This window comes from Heterocephalus glaber, unplaced genomic scaffold (assembly GCF_053883595.1).
Source record: "Heterocephalus glaber isolate CG9 unplaced genomic scaffold, H.glaber_assembly_v1.0 deba00000470, whole genome shotgun sequence".
Lineage (NCBI taxonomy): Eukaryota > Metazoa > Chordata > Mammalia > Rodentia > Bathyergidae > Heterocephalus > Heterocephalus glaber.
In genome coordinates this window covers 14,551,102-14,569,652 of record NW_028258145.1, presented here as the reverse complement: position 1 = coordinate 14,569,652, position 18,551 = coordinate 14,551,102, and the positions used below count along the sequence as shown (strand labels likewise).

The 18,551-nt window shown below is 36.5% G+C and overlaps 1 protein-coding gene across 4 annotated transcripts in view; it reads left to right on the top strand.

Moving 5' to 3' along the window:
• The window catches only part of LOC101708984 (axonemal dynein light chain domain-containing protein 1-like), a 51,610-nt gene that overhangs the window by 8,510 nt on the left and 24,549 nt on the right, over positions 1-18,551 (top strand). For 2 of the 4 annotated variants that reach the window (XM_087204251.1, XM_087204252.1), the window contains exons 3-7: positions 1,456-1,594; positions 4,837-4,922; positions 13,733-13,789; positions 14,368-14,470; positions 17,285-17,406. In XM_087204251.1, the coding sequence (XP_087060377.1) occupies positions 1,456-1,594; positions 4,837-4,922; positions 13,733-13,789; positions 14,368-14,470; positions 17,285-17,406 (507 nt within the window). Of the gene's footprint in view, positions 1-1,455; positions 1,595-4,836; positions 4,923-13,732; positions 13,790-14,367; positions 14,471-17,280; positions 17,407-18,551 lie in introns of all 4 variants that reach the window. The other 2 variants (XM_087204253.1, XM_087204254.1) reach the window with 1 other exon arrangement.

Here is an 18,551-nt window from a genome sequence, read left to right as displayed (position 1 = left end):
AGAAACAGCCCAAATGCCTAACAACAGATGAATGGATGGAGAAACTGTGGCATTTGTATACAATGGAGTACTACACTGCCATAAAGGATAAACTTGAGTCATTTGTAGGGAAATGGATGCACCTTTAGGCCATAATCTTAAGTGAAATAAATCAGACACAAAAGTTTAAATGTCATACTGTGTCTCTTGTGTAAGAAACCCAAAAGGTAAATAAGAAGCATAATGATGGATACATATTTGGAAGTAGGATGAACATGTTCAAATAGGAAGGGGAATGAGAGAGGGGAAGAAGGGAAGGGGAGAGAAGGAAAAAATGGTAACAGCTTTTGTAAATAAAGAGGGGAAGAGAGGTTGAAGGGATGGAAGAGGAATGAGAAAAAAAGAAAAATAAAGATATATTATGTATAGGTACAAATTCCTTATTATGATTGTGATCAATGTGTATGACAAATATATACTAATAAAAAAAGTTTACAAAGGGGTTAAAATGAGAGAGTCTCAATAATTCTAGTGAGATTTAGATGAGGCAAGGATAGTGCTAATTGACAGAATTAGTGAATATAAGAGGCAGAAATGATAGAATGGAAGGAGTCAGTTGTTCCTGGAAGTAACATTTGGGATAAGGTGAGATTTGATGACATTGCCAAGGGAGAAAAGGTACAGGAAAAAGAGTAGAGGTATGAGGTCACGCATTTGTGGAGCATTTCCATTTAGTAGCAGGAGGATACAGGGAAGTCTAAGATGGAGCAGTTAGGACAAAAAACCAGGAGTGTCTAGTAACACAGATAATACAGGAAGAGAGTTTTTAAGCAGAGAGGTGGTCAGTTTTGGAAAATAAATCAGAGAAATGTAGTGGAAGATAACTAATAAGAGATAATTTCACTTTACAGTGGCAAATCATCATGAGCTTTCTGGAAAATGGTTTCAGAATAGAGATGTGAGTGGAAATCAGATTGTAGGGAAGTTTGATGAACGGAAATTGAGAGATGATAGATAGATAGATAGATAGGCCAATCATGAGGAAATTATAGTAGTGTATGGTAAAGCCAAGTTTTTAGAAGGGGAAAAGACTGGTCTTAGACCAAGAGGAATGTTTCAATAGAGTAGGAAAAACACAGAAGTTATGACTGATGGACCAGAATACTCAGTGATGTAGGCAAGGATGGAATCAAGTGGATAAGTGGAAGGAATAACCATGGAAAAGAGAATTTATCTTAGCCTAAGATTGAAGGAAAGAGTTTGTGATGTGAATGAGATTTCATATAGAGGAAGAATGTTGGAGAAACTTGTATCTAAATGTCCAATCTTCTTAGGAAGTATGCGGTAAGGAGATCAGTTTCACTGGCATAAATGACCAATTTATTCACTAGTAGGATGTTTGTGGATCCTACTCCCTCTTATTTAGTAGCCAGAATGAAAATTTATTTTTGAAATATGTATTTTTCTTATTTTTAGGGATATTTCTTTTCTGTATGATGTTAAATGTGTAAAAGAAGAGACTAGAGAGAATGCAATTTGTCCCCCACATTCAGACCATGCATTACAATCCAAAGATGATCACAAGAAACATGATGGTGTCCTCATGCCTCATAAGGTAAAACATTTGATAAATCATCTTTTCTCCTTCTCTCTACCCTTTAAATAACTTCCCCCAAATATATTGCTTACTGCCTTATTTCCTTAAAAATCTATTTAGTGGGTAAAGATCAAAAATACCTTAAGGTGTTTTCCAAACCACAATTGCCACTTTAGAAAATACAATGGGAAGACTAGATTTTTCCTTCCAGAAATCCACATACAAAGTTGTAGATTTCTTATTCATGGTATGATGCTAAGCTGAATTTTAGTTTTCCTACTAAGTTAAAAAAAATGAATTTCTTTCTTTTTGTTTTGTTTTGTTTGTTTTTTGTGATAAGATCTCCCTATGTAGTTCAGGTTGGCCTTGAACTATGTAGCCCAAGGTGACCTTGAACTGAAAGTGATCTGCTGCCTCAGCCTCTCTGAGTTCTGGAATTATAGGCATGTGCCACCATGCTTGGCCTAATGATGAATTTCTGAATACACTTAGATCTCTATATCTGAGAGGTCCTCATCTGCATATCCAACCACCCACAAATGGGAAATATTTTTCAAAAGTTGCATCTGTTGTGAACCTGTATAGAATTTTTCTTGTCAATATTTCCTCAAAAATTGAGTATCACAATTATTTATAGAACATTTATGTTATATTATTATAAATAATCTGGTGATGATTTAAATAAATTAGAGGTGGTGTATAGGTTATATGAAAATACTGCACCATTTTACAGAGTAGACTTGACATCTGCAGAATTTTGGCATGTGTGCGGATTCCTGGAACCAGCCTTTGCCAGATATTGAAGGGTGATTACATTAGAACTAAACTTGTTCTTAAATTCATGCTTACTTTTAAAAATGTATGTTCTGCTTAAACTTTTGTTCCTGTTGTTTGCTATCATGTACGTTACTAAAATACTGTAATTTCTGTAATCAAGAGCTCTCAACTTAATAAATTGTATCCCTTTTGTGCATAGGAAAGGAATAAGCTGAACTGTTCTTATTCACAGGTGACATGATCCTATACATAGAAGACCCAAAAAAATTCCACCAAAAAGCTCCTAGAACTAATAAACAAATTCTGCAAAGTAGCAGGATACAAAATCAGTACACAAAATTCAATAGCACTTGTCTACACAAACAATGAATATACTGAGAAATAAATAAAAAAAATACCTTCATATTAGCTTCAAAAATATTAGTATTAAACTAACCAAGGAAAAGAAAGACCTCTATAATGAAAATTATAGTACTCTGAAAAAGGAGATTGAATAGAACACCAGAAAATGCAGAGCCATTCTTTGTTCCCAGATAGACAAAACTAATATTGTCAAAATGCCCATATATTTATACATTTAATGCAAATCCAATCAAAATACCAACATGTCATTTCACACAGAACTAGAAAAACAGTCCTACAATTCATATGGAACAGGAAGAGACCCAGAACAGCAAGAGCAATCCTAGGGAAGAAAAACAAAGCAGCAGGCATCACACTCCTGGATCTCAAGCTATATTACAAAGCTATGGTGATTAAAACAGCATGGTACAGCACAAAAATAGATATGTGGATCACAGGAACAGAGTAAAGGATGCAGAATCAATTCCAGGCACACTCAGACATCTTATCTTTGACAAGGGGAGAAAAACAGAGGCTGATGAAAAGAGAGCTTCTTCAACAAATAGTGCTGGGAAAACTAGTTGTCCACATGCAGAAGATTGAATCTAGAACCATCTCTTTTTTTAAATTTAATTTTATTGGTACATTTTAGGTATACAATATGATGACATTCATCATTGGAAATTTGCACCTTTACATAATCTCTCTTGGTTCTTATTTTTTCCCCCTTCCCCTGGCCTCCCTTTAACCCCTCCACCCTTCCCTATTTACAAAGACTTTGTTTCCATTTTTTCATTTTCTCATATTAATTCCATTCCCTTCTTTCCTTTCCCCTACCCCTCACACTTCCTCTTCCCCTTTGCCCCTTTTCTTCCTATTTAACATTTTCTATTATATCTTTTACAGACCTATCTCTTTAATCATGTACTAAACTAAAATTAAAATGATCAAATACTAGGTATTAAAACAGAACCAATCCGCTGGAAGATGAAGTGGGTAAAACTATTGAAGACATAGGCTTAGGCAGGGAGTTTCTTAGCAGAACTCCAATGACACAAAAAATAGAACTAAGAGTCAACAAATGAGATTATATCAAATTAAAATCTTCTGCACAGCAATGGAAACCACCAACAGAGTAAAAAGACAACCTACACAATGGGAAAACATTTTTCCAGCTATACCTGAAACAGGACTAATATCTAAGATATATAAAGAATTTTTAAAAATTAGAACTCTTAAATAAAAGACCCAATCAAAAATATTCAATTGAAATGAATAGACACTTCTCAAGAGGAAACATACAAATGGCTAATAAGTACATGAAGAAATGTCCAACATCTCTGGTCATTAGAGAAATCCAAATTAAATCAGCACTGAGATTCCATCTTACTCCAGAAAGAATGACTATCATGAAGAAATCAAGTAACAAATGCTGGCAAGGTTGTGTGTGTGTCGAAGGAACCCTCCTACATTGTTGGTGGGAATGTAAACTAGCACAACCACTATGGAAATAAGTATGGAATTCCCCAAAGAATTAGAAATTTCATTTGATCCAGTTTTCCCCTTCTAGATATCCTTCAGAAAGTGTTAAAGATATAATATTATAGTGCTACATGCATACCCATGGTGATAGCATCACAACTCATAACAGCTAAATCTTGAAAGTGGCCTGTATGTCCACAAACAGATGAATGGATAAAGAAAAAGTTGTGTATACACATAATGGAGTACTATTCAAGTATAAGGATAAATTTGAGTTATTTGTAGGAAAATAATCTTGAGACTATAATCTTAAGTGAAATCCATCACACAAGATCAAATATCACATGGTTTTTCTTATATATAAAACCCAAAGTGTAAATAATTCAGAAGAAAATAAATGATAGATTATAGGAAACAAGAAGCAAATGGGAAGGGATGGAGGGAAGAGGGGGAGGGGGAGGGGAGGGGAAAAGATGTAGAAGGATTGAGGTGTGATGTGTATGTGTACCAGCCCTCCAAGAGGAATGTATTCATTATGTGTCACACATATATACTAATAAAAAATACATAGTATCCCTTTGGAGTAGGAATTAGGGTTTTCACAAATCAACTTTCTCATCTATTAATATATTTATTCTTTTCTTTTTTCATTTTTTAAGCCAAAGAGATTAACAGACACTTTAATTCCTGAAGAATTTCATATTGTGTCAAATATAAGAGTTTCAGGTTTGGAGTGCTACGATGAGTGAGTATATGACACACATCAAATACCTGACATGTTGAACTATTTTCTCCTTCCCCTGCATAGAAAAACCTAGGGACAGCACAGTTGTATCCTGGTGTAATGAGAAAACGCAGGCTAGCTGCCCTAATATAATTGAACATAATTAATATAATGAAGACTTCATGGTTTGGGATTTTAGTAATTAAATGACTAAATTGTTCTCTGTTCCTTTCTGCAGTTTTAAATTTAAATTTTAAAAACTGGAACTTTGTTCCAAATATTGACTCTATCTTTTAAGTATGGGTTGTACATGGTCATAACCATGCAGACAAAGGAAAGTAGCCCTGTGAGTCAGAATCTCAGACTGCAGACTTGTCATCTCATTGTCTTTTATTCTCTGCTTATGGAATTGAAAATGAGATCTTGGTTATATTTTCTGAGACAACATTTGAATGTTTCATATCTTTTTTGTGTGCATGTGTGTTTTTTTGGTACTGGGGATCGAACTCAGATCCTTGTGCTTGTGAGGCAGGTGGTAAGACCACTGAGCTAAATCCCCAGCACTGAATGTTTCATAGTTTAAAAAAGAACTTTGGATTTTTGTTTGTTTTTTCTTTCTGAGACAGGATATTGCTACCTAGTTTAGGCTGACCTTGAACTCACCAAATGGCCTTGAGCTTTTGGCAATTCTTTTGCCTCAGCCTCTTGGGTGTTGGAATTATAGGCATGTGCCACCACACCTGGCTATAAAACAACTAGAACTTTGAACTAAGGTTTTATAATAAAGCATGGAGAAGCTGCCGCTCCTTGTTTGTTATGTAATATGTATGTTATATGGCATTTCACTGTGAGAGTGTTTCAAACAACAGTTGGCCAAAGACAACTAAATGGAACTCATTTTTTGGGGTATTTTTAGATTTTAATGTAATTCCAAACTCATGAAAAAGTTGTAAAAACAGGACAAGGAATTCCACTATACCTTCTTTCCTGATTCAGAATGTTTATTATATTTGACCTCATTTGCTTTTACACAGACACACACAAGTATGTAAAACTATTTAAGAGTAAATTTGAGGGCTGGGGATTTAGCTCAGTGGTTATGCCCCCTGTACCACAAGTGCAAGGACCCGAGTTCGATACCCAGTACCAAAAAAAAAAAAAAAAAAGTAAATTTAAGACATCATATTCCTATACTACCAAATAATGAAATGTATATTTCCTGGAAACCCATTAATTATGGATCTTTGGATGACTTTTTTAAGCTACATCTTTTTTTTTATATTTATTAGCTGGTAGTTTACCACCTAGACTCATTGATTTCTGTCATATTTGATGGTTTTTTAGTAGCTCTTGAACTATGTGACATTGTAAATGTCACATTTATTTAGCAATTTTTAAATTTAGTGTATATTTTTAATATAGAATAGTGATGTTTATTTTGGGAAATTGGTACATGCACATAACATATGTTGATTTTCAATCCCTTTCCTACTTACTCCCCCATCACCTTCCCCATTTCCAAGAGTCTACCTTCTAGTTTCCTATCATCTCTCCTTTATTAGTTTAGTTAGTTTATTTTTGAGATAGGGTCTCACCATGTAGTTTAGGCTGGCCTTGAGCTCCCTATATGTAGCCCAGGCTGGCCTCAAACCCATGGCAGTCCTCCTGCCTCAGCCTCCCAAATGCTGGAATTATAGGCATGTGCCACCACACCCAGCCTTAGTCTGTTTTTTTTTTAAAGCTTATTTATTTATTTTGATACCAGGGATCAAATTTAGAACCTTGTGCTTGTGAAGCAGGCAGTGGCACAATGGAGCTAAATCCCAGCCCTCTTAGTTTGTTTATTTATATTTTAGGTTTCTTGTATAAGATAAAACATAATATTTAACTTTCTGAGTCTAGCTTATTTTTCTTAAGGTGATGGTCTCAAGTTCTATCCTTTTTCTGAAAATGACCTGATTTCATCTTTCTTTTTAATTTTTGTATTAAATTCTTTTATTGGTACATTGTAGGTATACAACACAATTACATTTCTCATTGGGAATTGTACCTTTATATAATGCATCTTGGTTCTTATTTTTTCCCCATTCCTAGCCCTCCCTTCACACCCTCCACCCTTACCCTATTTACAAAGACTTTATTTCCATTTTTTCCATTTCTCATCACTTTTTCCTTTCCCTTCTTTCCTTTCCCCTGTGCCTCCCACTACCCCTACCCCTTTGGACCTTTTCTTCCTATTTTACATTATCAATTATTCATTCTAATCATTGGTACATTTTAGGTATACAATATAATGACATTCATCATTGGAAATTTGCACCTTTACATAGTCTCTCTTGGTTCTTGTTTTTCACCTTTGCCCAGCCCTCCCTTCAACCCCTCCAGCCCTCCCTATTTACAAAGATTTTGTTCCTATTTTTCCATTTTCTCATATTAATCCCATTCCCTTCTATCCTTTCCCTTAGCCCTCCCACTTCCTTCCCCTTTGCCCCTTTTCTTCCTATTTCACATGACCTATTATACATTTAGTCCTTATTTACACTTTCAGTTTCTCACACCAGAGAAACTATTCGGTATTTACACATCTGTGTCCTATTTATTTCACTTAAGAGTATTGCCTCAATGTGCATCCACTTAGCTATAAATGTCTCCAATTTCTCATTTTTTATGGCTGAGCAGTACTCCATTTTATAAAAAAATCACATTTTCTTTATCCAGTCTCCAGTTGATGGGCATCTGGGCTGTTTCCAAGTTTTAGCTATTACAAACTGTGCAGCTATGAACATGGGTGCACATATATCACTGTGGTATGATTCTTTTAATTCTTTGGGGAAGATCCCCAGCAGTGGAATAGCAGAGTCAAATGGGATTTCCAGTCCTAGTTCTTTGAGGTATCTCCATACTGATTTCCACAGTGGTTGCACCAGTCTACACTCCCACCAGCAGTGGAGCAGGGTTCCTCTTTCCCCACAGCCCTGCCAGCATTTGTTACTGGTTGATTTCATGATAGCAGCCATTCTTTCTGGAGTGAAGTGGAATCTCAGCATTGTTTTCATTTGCATCTCTCGAATGACCAGTGATGTTGAACGTTTTTTCATGTATTTATTTGCTATTTCTACTTCTTTGCCTGAGAAATGTCTGTTCATTTCAGATGCCCATTTTTGGATTGGGTCTTTAAATTTGGGAGATCTGATCTTTTTAAGTTCTTTATAGATTCGAGATAGTAGACCTTTGTCTGAGGAAGAGCAGGTGAAGATTTTTTCCCACATTGTGGATTGTCTCTTCACACTGCTGGTGGTTTCTCTTGCTGTGCAGAAGCCTTTTAATAAAAAGAGATCCCATTTGTTGATTGTGCTAGTTCACGAGCAACTGAGGTTTTGTTCATAAAATCTTTTCCTACACCGATGTCTTCAAGGGTTCTACTTAACCTCTGTTCCAACTGGTTCAGAGTTTCTATTTTAATATTTAGATCTTTAATCCATTTTGATTTTGGTTTAGTGCATGGTGAGAGATACAGGTCTAGTTTTAATCTTTGGCAAGTTGAAGCCCAATTTTTCCAGCACCATTTATTAAAGAGGCTATCTTTCTTCCAGGGAGGGTGTTTGGCTCCTTTGTCGAAGATGAGATGGCTGAGTGTGTCTGGTGTTGTTTCTGCATCTTTTAATCTGTTCCACTGGTCCTGAAGCCTGTTTCTTTGCCAGTACCATGCTGTTTTTATCACAGTAGCTTTGTAGTAGAGTTGCAGATTGGGGATTGTGATACCCCCTGCCATGTGTCTGTTACCTAAAATTGCTTTTGCTATTCTGGGTCTCTTCTTATTCTAAATGAATTTTTGGATTGTTTTCTCGAGGTCTATGAAGTATGCTGATGGGATCGCAATTGGGATTGCATTAAATCTATATAGCAGTTATGGAAGTATGGCCATTTTCACTATATTAATCCTTCCTACCCAGGAGCAGGGGATGTCTGTCCATTTTCTGACATCATCTTCAATCTCTCTTTTCAGAGTGCCATAGTTTTCAGAGAAGAGGTCTTTGATTTCTTTTATTAGGATGATTCCTAGGTATTTCAGTTTTTTGGATGCTATTGTGAAAGGAATTATTTGCCCTATTTCTCTCTCAGTGAGTCTGTCATTTGTGTAGAGGAAAGCTATTGATTTTTGTGTTGACCTTGTAACCAGCTACTTCACTGAATTTGGTTATTAAGTCTAGAAGACTTTTGGTGGTGTTCTTGGGGTCTTCTATATAGAGTATCATGTTACCTGCAAATAATGACAATTTGACTTCTTCATTTCCTATCTTTATTCCTTTTATTTCTTTCTCTTGTCTAATTGCCATGGCTAATGTTTCCAGAACTATATTGAACAAGAGTGGTGATAGTGGACATCCTTGTCTTGTTCCTGATTCGAGTGTGAAGGATTTCAATTTTTGACCATTTAGTATGATATTGGCTGTTGGTTTTTCATAGATGGCTTCTATCAGTTTGAGGTAGAGACCATCTATTCCAATTTTTTGTAGGATTTTTATCATAAATGCATGTTGGATTTTGTCAAATGCTTTTTCTGCATCTATGGAGATAATCATATGGTTTTTGTCCTTGGCTCTATTGATATAGTGTATTACATTGATTGATTTGCATATATTGAACCATCCCTGCATCCCTGGGATGAATCCCACTTGATCAGGGTGTATGATCTTCTTGATGATCTTGTGCATTCTGTTTGCCAGTATCTTATTAAGGATTTTTGCATCTATGTTCATTAGTGAGATTGGCCTATAGTTCTCTTTTTCAGTTGGGTCTTTCTCTGCTTTGGGGATCAAGGTGATGCTTGTTTCCAGGAATGAATTTGGGAGTATTGCTTCCCTTTCAATTTCAATGAAGAGTTTAAACAGTAGTGGCAGCAGTTCCTCTCTAAATGTCTTGTAGCATTCAGCAGTGAAGCCATCAGGGCCTGGGCTTTTCTTAGTTGATAAGTTTGTAATTACATTTTCAATTTCATTGGTTGATATTGTGTTGTTCAGAATTTTTAGGTCTTCTTCATTCAACTTTGGTAATTCATATGTATCTAGGAATCTGTCCATTTCTTCTGTGTTGTCCATCTTATTGGCATATAGGTTCTGGAAGTAGGTATTGATGATCATCTGGATTTCTGCTGGGTCTGTTGTAGTTTCACCCTTTTCATTCCTAATTGCATGGATTTGGGCCTTTTCTTTCCTTTTTCTGACAAGGTTGACTAAAGGTTTATCAATTTTGTTGATTCTTTCAAAGAACCAACTCTTGGCTTCATTGATTTTTTGTATTGTTCTCTTAGTCTCCATTGCATTGATTTCTCCTCTGATCTTTATAATTTCTTCCCCTGTATGAGCTTTGGGGTTGTCTTGCTCTTCTTTTTCTAGAAGCTTGAGGTTCAGCATGAGATTGTTTAATTGGGCTCGTTCTGTTTTCCTAGTATGCCTATTCACTGCTATGAATTTCCCTCATAAGACTGCTTTCATTGTGTCCCACAGATTCCGATATGTTGTATTGTCATTGTCATTTAATTGAAGGAACTGTCTGATTTCTTCTTTAATTTCCTCTGTGACCCAGTGGTTATTCAGAAGTGTGTTGTTCAATTTCCACGTGCTTATGAAATTTTTTGAGATTCTTTTGCTATGGATCTCCAATTTCATCACACTATGGTCTGATAATATACAGGGGATAGCTTCAGTTCCTTTGCACTTACTTAAACATGTTCTATGTGTGAGTATGTGGTCTATTTTGGGGAATGACCCATGTGCAGCTGAGAAGAATGTGTATTCTGATTTTGTGGGGTGGAAGACTCTGTAAACATCTGTTAAGTTCATTTGTTCAAGAGTTCGATTGAGTTCTAGTATTTCATTACTTATTTTTAGTCTAGTTGATCTATCTATTTGTGACAGTGGGGTGTTGAGGTCCCCCACTACAATTGTATTAGTGCATATATGGCTTTTCATGTCTGTTAGTATTTGTTTTATATAGTTGGGTGCACTAGTGTTTGGTGCAGAGATATTTATGTTTGTCATCTCTTCCTCTTGGATTCTTCCCTTTACAAGGATGTAGTGTCCTTCTTCATCTCTCTTAATTAGTGTTGGTTTGAAATCTACTTGATCTGCCAAGAGGATAGCTACTCCTGCTTTTTTTTGGGTTCCTGTCACATGCAGTATTGTTTTCCACCCTTTAACTTTCAGTCTATGAGTTTCCTTTTGAATGAAGTGTGTTTCTTGTATGCAGCATATTGTTGGATTTTGCTTCTTGACCCATTGTGCCAGTCTGTTTCTTTTGATTGGTGAATTGAGACCATTAATGTTGATGGTTATACCTGAAACTTATTGATTTGTCATTGCCGTGACTTTTTCTTTTTGTTGGGTTCTCCCCCTTTACCTTTAATTTCTTGTCATGCCAGATGGGTTCATTCTGCTTTGCTTCCTGGGGTTGTGATCCTCAATGTCTGTTCCTAGGCTATTGTGTAAAATTCTTTGGAGTGCTGGTTTGGTATTCACGAAGTTCCTAAGGTGCTCTTTGTCATGAAAGTATCTTATTTCTTCATCCATTTTGAAAGATAATTTTGCACGGTACATCAATCTCGGTTGGAGGCTGTTTTCTTTTGGGGCTTGGAATATGTCACTCCAAGCTCTTCTTGCCTTGATGGTTTGTGTTGAGAAGTCTGCTGTCATTCTGATGAGCTTTCCTTTGTATGTGATTTGTTTCTTTTCTCTGACTGCTTGGAGAACTTTGTGCTTCTGTTGAGTTTCTGAAATCTCTAACAATTATATGCCTATGTGTAGATTTTTTTGATCAAGGCTATTTGGAGTCCTATATGCCTCATTTATCTGTATGTCAAGCTCTTTTCCCCTGCTTGGGAAGTTTTCTGCCATTATTTCTGTGAAGAGATTTTTTTATGTCATCTGCACTCTCTCCTGTTTCTTCATTGAGCCCAGTCAGTCTTATGTTATTCTTTTTTGCATCATCTAGCAGCTGCTGGATTGATTTCCCATGTTCCCTTATAATTTTGAAGCAATTTTTCTTTTCCTGGTCACTAATTGCAATCTTATCTTCTATATCTGAAATTCTGTCCTCACACTGGCTCATTCTGCTGTGTAGACTTTCAGTGGAGTGTTTCATGTCCTGGAAATCTATTTGCATCTGTTTTATGGATTCCATTTGTTTCTTATGTTGGGATTCCATCATGTTTCTCAGCTCCTCTCTAGATTTATTAATCATGTCTTGCACTAAGGGCACAATTTCTCCTGTTATCTGAGAAATTATTTCTGATTTCATTTTTTCCAGATCCCCTTTTGTTGGCAGTTCAGTGGGTCCAGGTGGTTGAGTATCAGAGGGTTCCATCTCATTTCCCTTTGGGGTTGCTGTAGGTGATCTGGAAGTCTGGTTTTGAGACTTATTTATGTGTTTTCTCATTTCGACTGGGGCAGGGGGCTGTTAGCCCCTGCACGGATTACCTCCTCTGAGCTGGGTGAGGTGGGACAGGGGCCGGGAGCAGCGGTAGGGATGGTGACCCAAAAGCCCTTTCCTGCGGGCTGGCAGCAGCCGGAGGGATGGTGGCCGGGAAACCCCTTCCTCTGGGCCAGGAGCAGCGGGACAGAAGGTGGCCCAAAAGCCCTTTCCTCTGGGCTGGGAGCAGTGGAAGGGATGGTGACCAGGAAGCCCCTTCCTCTGGACCAGGAGCAGTGGGACGACGGCTCAGAAGCCCCTACCTCTGGGCCGGGAACAGTGGGACTCAGTACCTTGGCCTGGTGGTCTGGTGTCCTCTGTGCCTTGGTAATGTGGAATCAGGTGGCTGCCTGTCTGCAGCGGGGTGTTTCGGCGTCTTCCGCCTGACTCAGGCCCTCGGTAGGGTGTGCACAGACCCGCCTGTCTGCAGCGGGCTGACTCAGCGTGTGTTCCGAGCAACTGGGGACCTCGGCAGGGTGTGGGCAGACCCGCCTGTCTGCAACGGGCTGATTCGGTGTCTTCCGCGTGACTCAGGACCTCGGTAGGGCGTGCACAGACCTGCCCGTCTGCTCATCTTTCTTTTTGACCAAATAATATTCCCTTGTGTATATATACTACATTTTCTATATCCATTCATATGTTTGTGGGCATCTAGGTTGTTTCTGGAGCTTAGCTATTGTGAATTGTGCCACTATAAACACATATGTATGTATCACTATAATATTATGTCTTTAATTCTTCTGAGAACTACCTAGAAGTGGTAATGCTGGGTCATTATTTCTATTTCTAGTTACTTTCAGGAATTTCCATACTGATATCAGTAGCTATACTATTTTACCTTCTCACCAAAGATACAGGAGGGTTTCTTTTTCCTCCAGTTGTTCATTTGTTGTATTTTGTGTTCTTCTCTTTTTTTTTTTTGTACCAGGGATCGAACTCAGGATCTTGTGCTTGCTAGGCAGCTAAATCCCCAGCCCCATATTTTGTGTTCTTAATGACAGCCATGCTGATTGGGATAAAATGAAATCTCAAAATTGTTCTGATTTGTATTTCCCTAATGGCTAATGATGTTGAATATTTTTAATGTATCTAATGTACTTCATATACCACTTGTACTTCTTTTGAGAAGTGTCCATTCAGTTCATTTGTCCTTTTTTTGATTGAGTCATTTATTTTGGGAGGGTTAGCTCTTCAGTTCTTTATATATTCTTGGTATTAATCCTCAGCGGGAAGAGAAGCTCTTTGTGCTGCTGAGGCCAGAGCCAGCCCCTTGTGCATGCTAAGCACGTAATCTAACGCTGAGCTACATCCCCAGACCCCAATCATTCTCTTAAAATCACATGTTCTTGTCTTATTCATTGTAGCAAATATACTACTCTTCTCACGGATAGTGAAAACAGGCTATTGCTCTTCCCATCCATGTAAGTATGGTTTATTTTACAGTGTTGTTTAGAAAGAATGATTATGTTCACATGTATTCTTTTTGTTGATATTTTATTAAACAAAAGTATAGCAGGAACCCAAAACAATAATTTTCTATTCTATTATCTAATTAATTGTTTTCACATGTCCAGTTGCATATTCAAATTTACATAAATGTAAATAGTATTTAGTATGAAACACTTATATTCTACATTTAATGATTAGTATTTTGTTACAGTCTTCTTTCCTTTGTCGTTTTTCTTCTCTCACACTGGGTGTTGGTATCTCACATTTTTTTATATGTTCCTACCATCTTACATAATAGTTATATAGAATCTTTGGAGGGGAAAATTATTTTCTTTTAAGAAAAGGATCATGCTGTTTACATGTTTTCTTGGTTTTAAAAAATTCTATTACTAATATCCCACTAGATGAATAGATACAGATCTAATGGTTTGAAATATTACTGTTAATATTCCATAATTATACATTTTATTTATACATCTTATATTCTTTTTGTTATTTGAGCATCAGATGTTAAAATGTTATTTACATTTTGGCCACCTTAATCTTCTAGGAAACCTAATAGAAGAGTGGAAGTGGTCCAACTGAGTGAAGTGATGAACACTATGCTAGAGAGGGCTGGTGTAGAAAATGAGGAATATGCAGGAACAACCAAGGTAATTGCAAAAAATCAGTGTAATTCAGTGTTCAAGGCCACGAGCTCTGGAGGCAGAGTACCTGGGTTAGAATAATAACAAACATAAAGTACCCAGAAAAGTGTGTGGTGTGTGATAAAATTATATAATTAATTATTAGTATAGTCAATCATTATTTAATAATGATGTTTTCTGAGAAATGCATCATTAGACAATTTTGTCATTTTGAGAACATCATCACAAAAACCTACATGGTATAGCTTGCTATGCACATAGGCTGTATGATGTAGCATATGACTACAGCAAATTAACTATACTGACTGCTATAGGCACTTGTAATACAGTGGCAAGTATTTATGCATCATCTTCTGGGACCACTGTCATATATGTGGTCTGTTGTTTACTGATATGTCATTATGTAGCACATGACTGTACTGTTACACGTGTCGCTGAACATAGGCACCACTGCTTGTAAGATCTTTATTATGTATTTATTTTCAATTGATATACAATAATTGTGCATATTTATGAGATAATTAGGATATTTGAATATATGTTTAAAACTTGGAATGATCAGCCTGGAGTAATTGGCATAACCAGCACCTCTAACATTTATCATTTCTTTGTGTTGTGAACATTTAAAATCCTCTGCATTGGCTATGTTGAAATATACAAGTAATTGTCAGTTATACTTATGCTGTTGTGCTATGGAACATTAGAAGTTACTACATTTGCCCAGTTGTACCCCATGACTATTAACCATTCTCTCTCCATCCTCTCTCTATCCCCTCTCCATCCCCTTCCCACCCTCTAGTAACCATTATTTTACTTTCTACTTCTATGAGATCAGTGTTTTTAGCTTCCATGTATAAGTGAGAACATACAGTACCTGCCTTTTTATGCTTGACTTATTTTACCTAATACAGTGTGTAATGATGGCATAGCATGCCTTTTTATGGCTAAATAGTATTCCATTGTGTATGTGCACCACATTTTCTTTATCCATTCTTTGCTTCATGCAATTTCCATTTTTTTGCTCTTATGAATAGTAGTGTAATAAATATAGAAGTGCAGCTATCTCCTTGACACACTAATTTTCTTTCCTTTTGATATATTTGTTAAGTAGAGGGATTTCTGGATCATACTGTAGTTGTATTTGTAGTGTTTTGAAGAATCCCTATATTGTTTTCCATAGTGGCTATACTAATTTACATTCCCTCTAAAATGTGTGCTTCCCTTTTAGAGTATCCTTACCAGCATTTATTATTTCCTTTAAAAGACTTCATTACTTTATATACTACTAAAAACTCTGCCAGTTAAACCATGTTTTCTTACCACTTGTAACTTTTATAAAGCTCTTACACACTTACGTAGAAAGTTTTTTATTAGGACTATTTCTTTCTTTCTTTCTTTTTTCTTTTCTTTTTTTGGTACTGGGGATCAAACTTGGGACCTAGTGCTTGCAAGGCAGGCTCTGGAACCACTGATCTAAATCCCTGGCCCAGGGCTATTTCTTTTTTGTTTGATATAATTTTTACTTGTATAGTGTTTAAACCTTACAAAAAAATTTAGTAGAAGATAATCTGATAGACCCTTTACCCAGTGCCTTAGTAGTATCTTCTGTTGCTATAATGGAGTACACAATGTCTCAAATTTATAAACAGTATGAGTTTATTTGACTTATGGTTCTGGAGGCTGGTGAGTTAAAAAGCATGGCAGCAGCATCTGGCAAGGGCCTTCATGCTACATCATTCTATGGTGGAAGGTGGAAGGACAAGGGATCTCATAGAATAGGGAGAAGAAATTGGCCTAAAGTAAACAGGAGGCTATTTCTGTGAAGATGACAGCATTAATCCACTTATAAGGCAGAGCCTTCATGTTCTAATCACCCCTTAAAGGCCCACCTTTTCCTTTTGTTTGGTTTTTGAGACAGGGTCTTGCTATGCAGTTCAGGCTGGTCTTGAACTCACTATGTAGCCCATGCCATTCTCAAACTCGCAGTGATTCTCCTGCCTCAGCCTCACACATGCTGGGATTACAGGTGGTTGCCACCACATCTGGCCAAAAGTCCTACCTTTTAATATTGTTACAGTAGCTATTAAATTTCAGCATATATTTTGAAGGGTCATTCAAGTCTGGCACCCAAATTCTCCCACCTGTTATTTACGTGGTTCCCTGTTTGTTTTTTCATTCTCATTCCCTATTATATATGCATAGTTTCTTTCTGGTCTATTCTAAATTGGAGACATCTAGCTTCTACTACCATATATCACAAGGTTTATTTGTACCAATAAGGACATTGTCTCAAATATCCATAGTATTCAAATCAGGACATTACCTAACATAGTCCATAGCTAAATTTCATATTTCATCAGTTATCCCTGTAATCGCTTTCATAGCTTCTTCTGCCTAGCCTGGCATCCCAGCATCACACAGCACTTCTAGTTATCATGTTTCTTTAGTCACAGTTCTGTGGCCTTTATTGTTTTTCTTGACCTTGATGATTTTGAACAGCACAGGCCAGTTATTCTGTCAGATATTCCTTAGTTTTGGCTTGTCTGATGTGTGCTCGTGGTTATATTCAGGTTTTAAAAGTTTTTGGAAGGCATAGCATACAAGCGATATTGTTACCTTCTCAGTGTCCCATACAAAAATGTGTACAATTAGACAGATTTAAAAAATCATATATTATTTTGTGTGTGTATATATGTGAAAAAGCAATGAAATAAATTAATCCTGTTACTAAAACTTTGTCCAGAGTTCTCACCTCCCAAAATGTCTTTTTAACTGATAATACTATCCTAAGTACTGATTATTTTACTTATCTTCAGCCAGATGTACCAGCTATTACATATGTTAAAGAAGGAGGAGAGCATCTACAACACAGTATTTCATGAACTTACTCGACAAGTCAGTGTGGACTGTGCAGATAGAGGAGAGCTACTGTCCAAAATCAGGTTAGAGCTATTGTTAGAGTCTTTTATTTGTTTCTTTTTTTTTCTTGGTAGTACTTAGGACTGAACCCTGGAATTATGGATGTGTACCACCATGTGGGCTCCTTTTTATTTTTTATTTTGAAACAGAGTCTCCCTAAGTTGCCCACATTGGGCTCAGACTTGCAGTCCTCCTGCCTCAGCGTCTTGAGCTGCTCAAATTACAGGCATGCACCACCATGGTTGGCATAGTTTCCTTTTCAATTTTATTTATTTATTTATTTTTCATACCAAGGATCAAACTCTGGAGCTTGTGCTTTTGAGGAAGGCAGCAGAACCACTGAACTAAATTCCAGGCCCTACAAGTCTCTTATCAGATAACATAGTTTGAAAATACTCTCTCTCATTCTCTGTGTAGTCTTTACTTAATGGTGATGTTTGATGTGTGTAAAGTTCAGACTCTGATGAATCTAATTTGTTTGGGTTTTTGTTGTTGCTTGTGCTTTTTGTATCATATCTAAAAACCCATTGCAAAGCTTTTGTTCATAGGGAAGGGAGGGAGCTTGAGTTGGGAGGGATAGAAAAAAGGGGCGGGATGTACCATGTACAGGTGAAAGGTATTCCCATTGGAGAGGAAAAGAGATTTATTTATTACTTCATTTTCACTCTCATTCACTCATGAGTATACAGCAGATATTTCTAGAAGTTATATGAATGAGATACTGCAACAATTTGAATGTAGAAGCAAATAAAAGAATCCAGCTCTATTCTTTGAAGAGACATAAAGGATATTTTTTAAATGTTGAAAAAATGGTACTCTTGTCACTATTTTTTGAAAAATGTTATATTTTTATAAAATACTATTTATGTTAACGTGAGTTTATTAATGTTTAAATGAATTAGTAGATTCATATTGTAAATAATTTTAGCTTAGTTTTTAGGGCAGGAAATGTCGATAGATATAATCTATATAAATGAAAGCACTGTAGAGTCCTCAGTAATTTTTAACAGCATTAAAGTGTCTTGAGATAAAATTGTTTAGAATATATACTCTATTTTAGTTTGGTTCCAGTTCTGTGGTTTCAGAAAATGTGAATTTGTGATTCATATTAGTTGATTTAAATAAGAAATTTTGGTTGATATAATTATTCATGAAAGATTGACTTTGA